The sequence below is a fragment of the Apiospora hydei genome (genome assembly GCF_038363865.1).
Source record: "Apiospora hydei strain CBS 114990 chromosome Unknown utg000007l_segment0_segment0, whole genome shotgun sequence".
Classification (NCBI taxonomy): Eukaryota; Fungi; Ascomycota; class Sordariomycetes; order Amphisphaeriales; family Apiosporaceae; genus Apiospora; species Apiospora hydei.
This window is the reverse complement of record NW_027117366.1, coordinates 3,737,193-3,750,368: the sequence shown is the minus strand read 5'-3', so window position 1 is coordinate 3,750,368 and position 13,176 is coordinate 3,737,193. Positions and strand designations below refer to the sequence as shown.

Genomic DNA, 13,176 nt, shown 5'->3' with positions numbered 1-13,176 from the left:
TCCGAATGGATTGTATTGAGTCCAGATAGGTGAGGTAAAGCCTCGCGCGGCTGCCAGTACCTCAGAAACACTGTAACCCGAGAATGGTCGAGCGGGCAATGGGTTGATAAGCCCGTTCAACTGCAACTGCCTGGTAAGGGCGCCTGCGAGCATCGACAAGCATTCAAACGTGCACTTCTCTCAGACTTCGTCGAAGTAGATGGTAATTCCGTGGAGTCGAGTGATGGTTTGATTTAACGCGTCCTGTCTTCGCTGTTCGATGGTATCTGAGTGCCTGATTAGTCATCGGGTTTCACTGCACGTTCCTCACTGCTGCTTACCGACTACACGCTGTGGTATGAGAGTTTCAGAGTCTGAATAGGCCCTCTGCTGTCCTTTATAGCAACTCTGGTCAAGTTCCAGAATATATTTGGGCGATAGAATACGTAGCAGATGGCAAGCCATAAAACGAGGTCCCGGCCATACTGCTTTGGGCGAGTGTCCTTCAAAAGCTCGGTCCATCTCTCTGCGGAGCATTCGACCACTTCATGGCATCCGTAATAGTCGACGAGTACGGCAATCTTTGCAATCTTCTCAAGGCCGGGTCTTCGGGGGACACCTCGATGACGTCCGTGTATGATCTCCATGAGGATCAACAACGCATCCGGATCCCAGCCGGACGCCTCGATGGTAGAGACATTGCCTTCTTTCTCGCCGCCGCGGATGATGTCCCTAAAGTAAGCCGAAGCAAATTACAAGTGCTTGGTTGACAAGCGGAAGCGGATTGCGTTCTCCTGCTTATCATTTTCATCGACTGCAGGCTCAGCTTTATGTAGTTGGGTAGCTGCTTCAGTGGTGGTCGATTGGGCCGGAGAGCATCGACGAAGAGGTTGTGGGTTTGCCCGGATCAACAGAATCGAGTAGGGTTGGATTTCCGCCAAAGGCTGTGCTGTACTTCCGCTTCTTCTCACCAGATACTGCTGAACTGTTGAAAATTTCGAGGTCAGATGAGTCTTCATCCCACACTGCGAATGGTGCGTTTGGGTTGCGCAGGATCAGCTTGATGTCGCCATCGGGGTCAATCTCGTGAAGGATCTCATTTCCCTCCATGATGACGATGATGCTCGGCCGAGGAAGATGATCACATCAAACAAGCACAAATCATGGGGTGTAATGAAGTTGTGGGGTGATGGATCTCTAGTGAAGGGTAAAGTTTTGCAAGTTGTTGTTGCCTGATGGGTCAGGTGCGGCACCATGAGTTTGAACCGCTTCAAACTGCATGTACCTTCCAAAGTAATGATTGTTCGAATATTTTGACGTGCATCAAATAAACATCTCTCGGCAGCTACAGTTCGAAGAACATTAGGAAAGAATCACCGTGTCATGCTTTTCTTCCTCAATATCGGTCGAGTTATAAACAGTCATTTCACGAGGATTCGTATTCGCCCTGCCATTTGATATATACGGCGTAGTAATAGTGTATTTAGTTAGGTACGCAGTGAAGATATCCAATTTGGTTCTCTAATGCAATTGCCACGTAATATTACTCTGCTATTTTTGTTGATTCATAGGATTGTAATCCTCGGGAGTGAGATTATTCAGTCCATGCGGCCCAAACCCGCAACCAAGGGCAGCAGCAGTAATTTCCCATCGCATCTTTACAACATACCTCTTGCAGCCATACGGGGACTTGGTAAGGCAGAATATCCTACATGGACGTCGCCCCCGGGCTCGCTTCGAAGACTCCCCTGCATCAAATAAACCAATACCCCAAGCTCCTTCCTGCATGATATAGAAACCAGCTGCAGAGCAGCAGGGGTCTCTCCCCCATGTCCCGTGCGGAGAGTGTCTTTGATTCGTTGGTGCCCCTCAATATATTTACCCGTCCTCGACTACTCCCACACGGCTCGGTCACGCTTAGACTCATCAGCCCGTTTTTACCGTTGACTGAGCGGGCCAAGCCACAGGTGGAGAATGTAAGAGATGGGGAAGAGAATGAACACCTCGGGCCCTTTCAAGGGGGTGGAGGCTTTTCCGTCAACGCATCCTTGGCGAGATATGATTGGAGGTCAGCCACATGTCGAGCCTGCCGTCGACACCTACGCACGAACATTTGCAGCCCGGGCTATTCTACGGATAAAGACCATCACTGTCGGTTCTGAATATCAAAGCGAACATGGTCCGGCCCATTTTGCCACATGGGAGATGGGAAGGTATTTATCTGGCAGCGAGCCCCGTTCTCGGCCATGGGAGCGTCCTCTCCCTTTCCCCAGGTTTAAGCACAGGTAGGATGACGATTGTAGTATCAGGATGCCTTTGCTTGCAAGACCGTCGTCTGGTATGATCTGGTGGCCCGTTACGACACTGAAGCGTGGCTACAATGGGACGAACAGCGCCAACAGAGCCGGCTATCAACAAGGGGGTGTGTCTGTCAAGGTGACCGCCCAAGAGGATGACGGGGTCGCCTTCTCGTATTCAAGCCCGACTACCACAGACGGTTTCCACGTGTCCGTGTCAGCTCCCGCGCCGACACCCTCAACAAGCACATCGTCATTGCCGAGCCTGCACGCAACGATAACTCCTACCAAAGAGCCAGATGCCATATCATCCCACTCATTGCCCCGAACCACAACCCCATCAGGCCTCGGTATTCTCGCAGAGGCGGCTGCGGCGGTTACAACCCCAGAAACACTACCATCATCTGCTACCGCCCAACTATCAGCAGTGCCACTGCTTTCGACAACTCTAGAGCCGACTCACGCCACACCCACCGATAACCCTATGAACCTGCCCAGCACCGACCGGGGCAATGGTCTCTCTCCAGATGAAATAACCATCATCGTCGCGGTCGTCATCTCCTTCTCCGTCTTCCTCTTGCTGCTCGCCACCGCGATCCGCTGCGCCATCCTGCAGCGCCGCAAGCACGAAGCCCGGGAGCGTGCGCGCCGCATCCAAGCCCGAAACCCAATGTCTCGCTTGCCACCAGCACTGAAGAAGCCTCCAGAAAGCAGTCTACACGGAGCTTCTACCGCCAGGGGTGGTGGTCATCTTACGGAAGACGAGCCGAACCTCGAAGATGATAACACGGAGTTCCGGATCGTCATCCGACCACCACCAGGCTATCAAACTCCCCAGTCTGGAGCTACCACCCCCATCGATAGCCACCACTATCCACCCGGCAGCCGGCCGCCAAGCGCCCGAGCTTTCGGCATGCCAGCGGCTGGCTGTGCCACCCCGAACGAGGGCGGTCATCATTGGAGTCTCGATACCGAGAACGGGAGCGTTTTGTCAGGGTCAACCCGCAAGATCAACCTGAATCGGCTAAGCATTACGACGACAGAGTCTGGGTGATTTACTTTGGGAATAGAGTCTTACAATCTTTCCACTGCCAAGGGCTTTTCGAAATTGTTTTTTCTTTACTCGAGAGGAGAGGGCAAAAGTAGGGACCATGTATCAGCAAACACATCAAGAATCAAATGTACATACTTTATTTCGAGACTGAACTAGTAAACCGGCGTTTGTTCTCCATTGAGTACGTATAGTTGCCTCATACTTTGACTAGACACATGAAATCAGACCAATACAGAACCACCAACAACACGGGAGGACGACGCTACCAGATCCCTCTTTGCATCTGCCTTCTCATCATCGTCGGCAACCTTCTTCTCTTGATTCTGCTGCTGCTTCTGCCGCTTCCTAAACTCCCCGATCACCCGATCCCGAACCAGCCCCTGATAATGCGCAACCCCATTCTCCTTGTCCGGATTCAGCACCCCCTGCGAATAAACCCCCCTTCGCCAAATTCCCCTGCACCGTCTCGCAGAGCTCGTAATCCTCAATCGCCACTCTCCTCACAAACTTGAAGTAGTTCTCGAACGCCTCGCCGTCGCTCAAGTTATAATAGTCAAATTCCATGCGCGTCACTTCCGAATCGTCCCCTTCCGGGTTGGGGCATACGCGGAACGAGGTCATGCCGCCGCCGTACCGGTTCAGCGTGCAGCAGGGGAAGAAGTACAGAAACAAGCCGTCGTCGAGCGGCTTCGCGGGGTCGGCGAGGTGCCGGCTGTAGTGGCCGTGGTTCTGCACGGCGTAGGGCTCGGGCGGGTACAGGACCGAGAAGGCGCGGTGGGTGTACTGGCAGTGCAGGCACTCCTGGTAACCATCCACCCTATTTGGATGGTTGGAAAGAGAGTCAGTTTTGCTAACGGGCATCAGAAACAATAACCAAAACGCACATGGTCTTCCAGTTGAAGCGCCCCTTATACGAAAGGGTCCTCCGGAAAGGAATCTCGGTGAAATCGAACCGATCCGTCAGCGCCTCCAGACCCGGATAATAGTCTTCGAAGCTGGGGGCATCCTGCGAGAGGGCCACGAACAGGAGTCCCGTGCGGGTCAGCTTGTGAGGGAGCGCCCGACTCTATCAAATAGCGTCAGTGTTAGTACAATACTTTTGCTGCTTCCTTGAAGGGACAAATTAGCTGTACACTCACGCTGGCCAAGTCTGCCATCCGAAAGCTTTGTTGATCCTTGTTCTCGTCGTCGAGGCGCTCCACGACGAAACTGACGCCCGCGAGCTCGTACTGGACTTTTCTTTCGTCCGCATACCGCGTGACGGGACCCAGTAGATGCCATGCCTACGCCAAGAGATTCTGTAAGAAAAGGGCCTTTCCAAGGGTGATATCTTTTCAGGGGTCTTTGAGGGGGGTTATTATACCTGCAAGAACACAGACTGTCGCTCAAGCTCGTAGATGGGTTTCGAGCAGTACCACGACGCCGGGAGAGTTTTCTGTAAACCCGCCATCGTCGCCTCTTTGCTGTCAAGGCTCAGGTGGTAAATACGCGAGAATTTCTGTGATCAACCAATGCTCATGCCTGTGGTCATGTTAACAAGAATCCTATTTTCTTCAGTGCGAGGGGTCGTGTCTTTACAGTAAATTTGACCTAAGGTGATGTATCGAACCACCGTCCAGGGTGTCATGTGTGCTTGATACCTGTTTTCGCACGCATGGTGAACCGACCAATTTCCCGAGAAGCGGAGAATAGCCAAAGACATTGATCGTGAGGCCTAATAAGGAATCGCGTCACTCGAGGGTGCATTGCGCTATCCTCCATCGGCAGACAGTACTCGATGATATGACACAACACTCTGGCTGGGTTTGCCCGTTGGGGTAATTCTTAGAACTAGACTATGTTCGTCACGACAAGTTATTGGTTAAATAATGTACATCATGTAATGATATGTCAGACCTTCATGCATAAGAACACTAGATGGAGCCATTGGGATTTGTGCAAACACACCCGACTCCCCTGGTGCTCACGATCGTCATCACTCGTAGCCCTTGGTAGTGTTTCCTTCTCTTCCTAAATACCGTTCTTGAAGTAGATGTATGCTCCAGTGTCAAAGGAATATTGACACATCGTACAATCTCAGCGTTTACTCCATTAGCTTCGATATAGCATTATTCGTCATTCCTCGTTTAGTCTCACGATACGGACATCTTTAGCTATATACAATGTCGACGAATCTTACCCTGCTCCTCAGCGGAGCGTATGAACCAGTGCAGCTTCTTCTTGTTCTGTCACTAGTCCTGGCCTGTGTTGCATATTTGGCATGGAGTTTCCTAGCCAGCACGCGCAAGCATAGGGCATGGCATAAAGTTAGGACAGAAAAGGGGTCAAGTCGAGCAGGCCTCAACGCAGCCGAGAAGGGGACCTCCAGCGTCGCTATCCGGGCAGAGCACATCCCATACGACCTGGAGAAGCGGGCCATCCTACACCGAGTAAGTCAAAGACCAAGTATCTAACCTGGGGAGAGATGCAGCAAGCTCACACTCACACTACGCCCCAGCGCTGGATGATGGTCGCCCACGAATCCCACTTCCCCGCCCCCGGCGCCTACCGCACCTACACCATCGCCGACCTCCCCTTCCTCGTGATCCGCGGCCCAGACGGCACCCTGCGCGCCTTCCACAACGTGTGCCGGCACCGCGCCTACGCCGTAGCGCGGAAGCCGTGCGGGTCCTCGCTGCGGCTGGCGTGCAAGTACCACGGGTGGCAGTACGACGCCGCGGGCCGGCTGGTCAAGGCGCCGCAGTTCGCGGACAAGCCCGGCTTCGACTTCGCCGCCAACGGGCTGTTCCGGATCCACCTCCGGATCGACTCGGGCCGGTTCGTCTTCATCAACTTGGCCACCGAGCTCGCGGACGCGTTTCCGTGGACCGATATCTCTAGCCCGTCGCTGCGGACCTTGGACTTTGGCCAGCAAGGGGCGGCGCAGTGGGAGGTTGAGCTGGCCGTGGGTTGGAGAGTCGCCAGTAAGACATAGACTTCACTTCCACTCGTTCTACTTCGAACTTCCGAAGACCAACGACGTAACTGACTATCATCTACAGCCTTGCTGCCTTGGTTCCTCGACGGAACGCGCTTAATGAACTGCCCATGGCCGAAGAAGGCCCTGTCTTATCTATTGTCAATCAACCGTCTGCATCTGCAGTACGTCGACGATGCCTCCTTCATTTGCGACCTGGACGCGGGTGACTTCCTCCTCATCTCGGCCTTGCCTCTCACCGGCAACAAGTCGATTGCGAAGTGTACTTACCTGCCATCTGCTGCCACATCTGGTAATCTGAACACCAAAAGCAGAAGTCTCGAGGCGCTCGTGCGTGTCGAGCTAAGCGCTGCCGTGACCGCCCTCCAGCGCCACCGCATGGCGACGACGGCCCTCGACTTCCAGCAGAGTGCGGTCCGCGAGCGCCTGGACAAGTTCTCGCGGCACGTGCACCAGCACCGGCGCGCCGAGACGCAGGCGGGCCGGAAGCTCAACCCGGCGCTTCGGCGCCCTACTCCCGCCGCCGGTTTTGGTTCTGGTTCTGATGCGGGTTCTAGAACGACGCCGATGACCACCACCACCAGGGCAGCACCACCACCACCATCACCGGCGGTAACCACAACTTCCTGATTGGCACGGTGGGTGAACATTCATCACCACCAGCAACAGCACCAGGAAGCTCGCAGCAGAAGCAGCAGCAGCAGCAGCGACTGTCAGATGTTAAAGGTGTTGGTGCTCTGGACGGAGATGCAGCAGCAGCAGACCTGGAGACGGAGGCGATTGGTCACATGCTCGACGGGCTGGGAGACGGGGCGACGACTAGCGGGTGGTGCCCACTGCTAGCAGGGGAGCGGAGCCCCGAGCTGGAGTGGTGAATGAATGAGCTGACTTGACTGACTGCCAGACTGACAGGCAGTTTGACGGAATGGGGACCGAGCTGGAGGGGGCGTCATATGCAGGATGATGTTATGCAGAGGTCCGAGGGTGTGGGGGTGCGCGCGGACGCTGCGCCGCTAATCAGTCGCCTAGAATGCGGGTGTCAGCTGTGGGGAATACTACGACATCGTCGGCTGTCCATTGCCCTTAGGCCTTTGGGCCTTGGCGTCAGTAAAGACCATTGATAGGAACCGTAGGCGAAACCAGCCAGAAGGAGATCCCGTGTCTCGTTGCCGAATGACGCACAATGGGCGTCGGGTATATATATCATGGAAGTAACGTGCAGTCGGTCCCGTCCCCAGTGGCGACGTATTCGTTTCCTGGAGGCTGGACAGGTTGTCAGCCAGCCCAGCCCAGTCCAGCCTGCCTGTCAGCCCCTACCAGTTCGAGGTTAGTAGGGCAAGGAAAGCTGGAAAAAGAGAAAAAGGCAGCTTGGGCCTGACAGCTTCAATCGGAATACCCGGTCGATTGGGGTTCGAGAACGCGACTCAGCTGGGCCCTCGTCCCGCCCATCTTGACCAGTTTTGGTGTCTCTTCCTTCCCCGGATCGTGGATCGAATGCGATCATCGTCGAACCTTAATTCAAGAGGGTGTGTGGGCTTGGCAAGCCCCCGCGGAATCCTACCATTCTCACCACTTTTGCAGTAACATAAGCGCGCGCAGGCGGCTATCTGTAACCAGACTTTGCTCCCGGCCTGCCAAACTAGCCCTCAATCAGCGGCAGCGTTGAGGGGGGCTGGAATAGTCGGGCAACAGAAAGCTGAACGATGGAAGAAGTGGACGCTAAAAGGATCGTCCGGGAAGCCGGGAGCCTTGCATTTGCTAATGCATTGGCATGGGGCCTTGGGGGCGGCTTGCTTTGAATCTTTGATGCCCCTCGAGTCAGGGGAGCTCTTGGCGATGACCTACCCCAAACCTCACCCTCTCGTCAGCGCCCGGGGGTCGAGAACCCAACAATCGTCCCACAGTAGCTCAGCAAGCCAAGGCATATGTACATAGTCAGCATAGGGCAACTCGTTCCATTAGAGTTCGCACTTGACCCGAAGGAAAAAAGGCCAGCCATCAGTCTCTTTCTCTCCCGCGCCCTTGAGTCTCCGGCGGCAACGCAGCTTTTCTTGGCAGCAGTTTGCCTCCCCCAACAGCCAGCGCGGGCCGAGACGAGTGAGCGAGTGATCGCTGATGAACGATCTTTACTCAATACCCGTGTGGCTGCAGCAGTAGATAAGGCAAAGCCAGGAGGGAAAGAAGAGGCCCATCGAGATAAATAGCGCCCCAGCCCAAGCTGGAACACTGCAACCTCTTCCTCCGAGTACACCACCACCAGCTTAGGTTGGACGGCGGCTTCCGGCGACAAAGGACAAATCGGGTGTCGAGGTTTACCTGTCTGCCTAACCTCAGATATGGTCTGCCTACCTAGACATGGAACCTCCGCTCTCCATTGCTGGTTGCTATCCTTCTTCGCCTCCCTCCCTACCTACCTACGGACTTCATCAAAAACAAATCACTCCTGCATCCCTTCTCCCTACCCCCTTCCCTTTTAGACCTTTCCAGGAAATGGGGAATGAAGAAGCAAGTAGGGTAACAACTAACACGTTAAGAACCCCTTGAGCTCCCACCCCCGCCGCGCACGTTCTTACCACATGCTGCCCTTTCTCCGATATCCCCCTGCCCCCTCCCCTTCCCCCTTTTCCAAGTTCCTTGGCGTGCCAGCTTGGGTCTGTCGTCAACCACACCGCCGCAGCACGCAAGCAGCCAGAGAGGGTAGTTAAGTTCAGTGTCATGCTCCAATGACACTGCAAGACCCCATGTCACCCCGCCACTTCGTCCTGGGCGGCGGCGGCCCCAGCCCCATCCCCAGCAGCGGCGACGAAGGCATGGTCGGCCCCTCGGGCTACCAGGGGGACATCCACGGCCTGCCCGGCTACCTCCGGTCCGGCCTCATCGCCATCGCCTTCTTCGGCTTCCTCTCGCTCGTCAGCGCCACCGGCCTGTTCGCCTACATCAGCTACCGCCTCCTGCGCTGGCACTACTTCTTCAAGTACCAGAAGCAGCGGCGCCGCTCCCTCAGCGCCCTCGAGTCCCACTGCGGCACCAATGGCGGCGGCGGCCGCCCCACGCAGTCCGACATCCCGGACTACACCCTGGGCCTGCCCCAGCTTAACTCGCCCTCGGCCACCGCTCACTACGTCGGGTTCCATCCCCCGCGCGAGTCCCAGGCCTTGACCCAGACTCAGACCCAGACGCGCACGCAGTCCCGGTCCCGGTCCCGGTCCCGGTCCCGGTCCCGGTCCCGGTCCCGGTCCCGGTCCCGGTCCCGGTCCCCCTCGCCCTGTCCCTCCTTCTCAGACTACCACAACCAGTACCAGCAGCACCTCGACTCCGCCGCCTCCACCGACCGCGACGGCAAGGGCAAGCGAAGGCCGTACCACCATCTCAAATTCGGCCACAAGCGGCACGTCTCAGGCTCCTCGACCCAAACGTCCGCCACCTCGTCCTCGCTCGCCGCCGAGGTCGCGACCAACCCCTTCCTCCTGCTCATCTACAACCTGCTCCTGGCCGACATCATCCAGGCCGCCTCCTTCCTCCTGAGCGTCTGCTGGCTCCGCTACGACGCCACCTACAGCAACTCCGTCACCTGCTGGCTGCAGGGCTGGCTCGCCATGACGGGCAAGCTGGCCGCCAGCGCCTGCCTCGTCTTCGCGTCCGGCCTCACCTACCTGACCGTGGTGCGGGGCTACCGCGCCTCGCCTTGGGCCCTGTACGCCTCCATCGCCGGCGTGTGGATCTTCACGTATGCTCTCGCGGGCGCGGGCGTCGCCATCACGCATAACGGCCGAGGCGGCGGCGGCTGGTTCACCTGGTCCAATGGCTGGGTAAGTTTCTTCCTCTTCATCAATGCACCGTCATGTCCCTGACTGACATCAAAACAGTGCTGGGTCAGCCCCACCTTCCGCGAACAGCGCTTCTGGCTCGGCTACTTCTGGATCTTCATTAGCGTCGGCCTCACCATCCTCATCTACGGCGCCATCTTCGTCACCATGCTCCGCCGCAAGCGCCTCTCCTGGCGCCACATGCCCGAGTCCGACCTCGAGTCCTCCGACCAGCGCTCCCAACGCTCCCAACGCTCCCAGCTTTCTCAGTCCCCATACCAGCAACGACGCCCCTCCCGACCTCACCGAGGCAAAAAGGCCCCGCCCCGTCCCTCGGGCCACCACCCCGCCTTCTTAGTGTACCCCTTCATCTACCTGCTCGTGACTGGTCCCCTCGCCACCGGCCGCATGCTCACCATGGCCGGCTACGACGTCAGCATGAAATTCTACCTCTTCGCCGGCGTCCTCTCGGCCGCGCACGGCTTTTTGAACGTGGCGCTTTGGTCCGTCTGCATCCTCTTCATGGACGAAAAGGAGCAGGAGGAGCTCGGGCTTGACCGCTTCATGCGCACGCCCAAGGAGCGCACCTACGGCAACATGGTCTGGATTCAGGGCGGCAACGGGCCCATCGTCGGGGACGGCCGCGGCGGCGGGATCGGCAGCGGCGGAAGGCGTAGGGGGTCTTGGGTCCAGCGATTCTTTGGTGGTGGCGATGACGGCCAGACACTATGGCGCAACCAGACGACGGCCCAGGTCCGGCCTTGGGGAGGAGCTGGGTTGGGAACTGATCACGGCTCGCAGAACAGCCTGAACCGACAGACGACGGGCCCGAGTGAAAGCGGAGGAGGCAGTCGCGAGGTTTCCGAGATGCAAATTCTCACGACCGTCACCATTGAAACCTCGAGAGATAGTACGGAACAGCCAAAAGGTCTAGAGTTATGATTTCAACTGAATAAGATGTTAAAAAAGAAACCCAGTGGCTCCAAAGTGATTGCTGGCTCATAGAGCTTGACACAATACTTTGCCGTGGTAACCATACATTGCAGTCATCGTCCTTATATGCCTGTGTTTCATGCTCGTCCAAGATGAGGCCGACTTACTTACCCACTTCGCTCAGAGGAATTGGTTGGTACTTGCCCGTACCTAAAGCCTCCTCGACCTTGTTCATGTACACCAACACCATCTCCTCTTCCATGCGTCGCCCCACGATCTGAACGCCCACGGGTAGACCATGCATGGCTGTGGCGTCGTAGTGCTTATAAGCACCCTGGGCTACTCCGTTGAGCTTGTTGATGTTGAACGTAGGCGGAAGCTGATCGAGATCCTTGTCGACGCGTGTGACGGGGATGATGCCGGCGGTGTAGTCTAGCTGTTTCGCGAAGGTCAGAGCTAGATCAACCCAAGTTCAGATGGAAGGAAGGGAGACTTACAATATTGAACAAGAATGTGTAGCCACAGCTGCTCACTGCATCCTTCATAGCACCATGCGGTACGGCAGGCGTCGCATTAGGCGGGGTGATCAAAAAGTCACAGCGCGACTTGTTCCACCAGTCGAACCATTTGGCTCGGTATGCCTCCCGCTTGGCGACGAGTTGCCAATTCTCGTAGGCACTCTTGGGGCGCCAGTTCTGCACTAGGCCGGCCCAGACATCGTCTCTGCGGATGAACTTAACCCACAAGTAGTACATGTACTTGAGCGGCCACGGAACGTTCATCAAGAAACACATCTGCGCGGCGCCCGGATCATTCCGTTCGCCGGTGCGGAAGAAGCTCGAGAACATTTGGCAGCCATCAGCGTTGAGAAGTTGGGATCCCAGGACCAGGCCCTCGTACGGAGATGGAGGGTCTATCTCGACAATTTCGTACCCGGCTTGCTCCAGTGCAGCCTCCACTTGCTCCAAGGCTCGACGGCAAGCTGGACTAGGATCAACGACGCCGTCGGTTCGCATTACACCCACGCGAAATTTGGTCTTGTTTTCCAGCATTTTCTCGTAGTTGTGGGCCCAGGGCCTGCAGAGGGCGGTAGGATCGTACACCCACGGCTTCATCGCTATGACGGCCCATACAAAGTACCTCAGGTCGTCCAGAGTCCGGGCCATCGGGCTGAAGACGCTGGGTACCCCCTCCTGGCCCGGCATCGAAGTCTTCACCCCCGCTTTAGGCCACCGGCCCGTGGAGCAACGAAGACTGTAGATGCCGGAGAAATGTGCAGGTACTCGTACACTCCCAGCCACATCACTTCCAATGCCGATCCTGCCTCCGAGAGCCAGCAGTGCTGCCTCGCCTCCGGTGGAGCCGCCGGGTGAGTAGTTGCTGTTGTGGGGGTTGGTGCACCGGCCCCAGACATCGTTGGTGGACTCGAAACTCAGCAGGGTCGTGGGCAGGTTAGTCTTGACATAAGGGATGGCGCCCATGTGCTTGAGCATCGTGACCATGGGTCCGTCCTGACCAAGCGGCTGCTTGTTGCCGACGAAGCTGCTGTAGCCGACCGTGGTGTCGAATCCTCCGACGTCGATGCTGTCTTTCAAGCTGACGGGAATACCGTTCAAGAGACCACCTCCAGTACGGCCACCAATCCGGTCGAGCTGAGTCACGGCTTCCGAGATCATGATCTCTGTGAGACAGTTCGTCTTCTCGTGGGCCCTGAGGGCGACTTTGCCGTAGGTGTGCAGAACATCCTTGGCTTTGATAGATCTGTCCCCGATGCGTCCTACAAGTTCTTGAATTGGCATGTCGACGACCTCGCGGTCAAACTTGGTAAAAGGTTCATGGCATTTAGTCAAGTCGCGTATGCGTTGATCACGTTCATTCTGCTTGAAGCGACTACATATAGGTGGCAGTAGATTAGAGGCCGGCAACGTCGGAGCTGAGACAAGAATACATACCAATCCAGCCGGTGCTGGAGATAATCTAGGGGGAAGACCATGGTTGATGAGTCGTCTTCGACATGTAGAGGAGTCGGGAGGTGAAAGTTGCTAGCGAGATGGATATGGAATCAGAATAGACGGTGTTGGAGAGAAAGCAATTCGAGGTTGAGCATTTGCGTAGGCCGAGGATCAATGT

General features: G+C 56.4%; 6 protein-coding genes across 6 annotated transcripts; 3 read left to right on the top strand and 3 right to left on the bottom strand.

Moving 5' to 3' along the window:
* Positions 1–180: 180 nt before the first annotated feature.
* PG997_010310 (uncharacterized protein) lies at positions 181–1,089 on the bottom strand (the record flags this gene model as incomplete). The annotated part of the gene is made up of 4 exons (XM_066814625.1): positions 181–252; positions 330–711; positions 736–805; positions 951–1,089. 4 exons carry the CDS (start codon positions 1,087–1,089, stop codon positions 181–183), a joined length of 663 nt encoding a protein of 220 aa, XP_066666587.1.
* Positions 1,090–2,289: 1,200 nt separating this feature from the next.
* On the top strand, positions 2,290–3,330 carry PG997_010309 (uncharacterized protein; the record flags this gene model as incomplete). Its single annotated transcript, XM_066814624.1, has 1 exon — positions 2,290–3,330. One exon carries the CDS (start codon positions 2,290–2,292, stop codon positions 3,328–3,330), a length of 1,041 nt encoding a protein of 346 aa, XP_066666586.1.
* Positions 3,331–3,551: 221 nt separating this feature from the next.
* On the bottom strand, positions 3,552–4,780 carry PG997_010308 (uncharacterized protein; the record flags this gene model as incomplete). Its single annotated transcript, XM_066814623.1, has 5 exons — positions 3,552–3,755; positions 3,793–4,147; positions 4,215–4,396; positions 4,470–4,613; positions 4,694–4,780. The coding sequence occupies 5 exons, from the start codon at positions 4,778–4,780 to the stop codon at positions 3,552–3,554; spliced, it is 972 nt and encodes a 323-aa protein (XP_066666585.1).
* A 712-nt stretch (positions 4,781–5,492) lies between these two features.
* Positions 5,493–6,937, top strand: PG997_010307 (uncharacterized protein; the record flags this gene model as incomplete). The annotated part of the gene is made up of 3 exons (XM_066814622.1): positions 5,493–5,759; positions 5,828–6,293; positions 6,372–6,937. The coding sequence occupies 3 exons, from the start codon at positions 5,493–5,495 to the stop codon at positions 6,935–6,937; spliced, it is 1,299 nt and encodes a 432-aa protein (XP_066666584.1).
* Positions 6,938–9,048: 2,111 nt separating this feature from the next.
* PG997_010306 (uncharacterized protein) lies at positions 9,049–11,055 on the top strand (the record flags this gene model as incomplete). The annotated part of the gene is made up of 2 exons (XM_066814621.1): positions 9,049–10,116; positions 10,174–11,055. 2 exons carry the CDS (start codon positions 9,049–9,051, stop codon positions 11,053–11,055), a joined length of 1,950 nt encoding a protein of 649 aa, XP_066666583.1.
* A 154-nt stretch (positions 11,056–11,209) lies between these two features.
* Positions 11,210–13,039, bottom strand: PG997_010305 (amidase protein; the record flags this gene model as incomplete). The annotated part of the gene is made up of 3 exons (XM_066814620.1): positions 11,210–11,482; positions 11,544–12,936; positions 12,999–13,039. The coding sequence occupies 3 exons, from the start codon at positions 13,037–13,039 to the stop codon at positions 11,210–11,212; spliced, it is 1,707 nt and encodes a 568-aa protein (XP_066666582.1).
* Between the last annotated feature and the right edge of the window lie 137 nt (positions 13,040–13,176).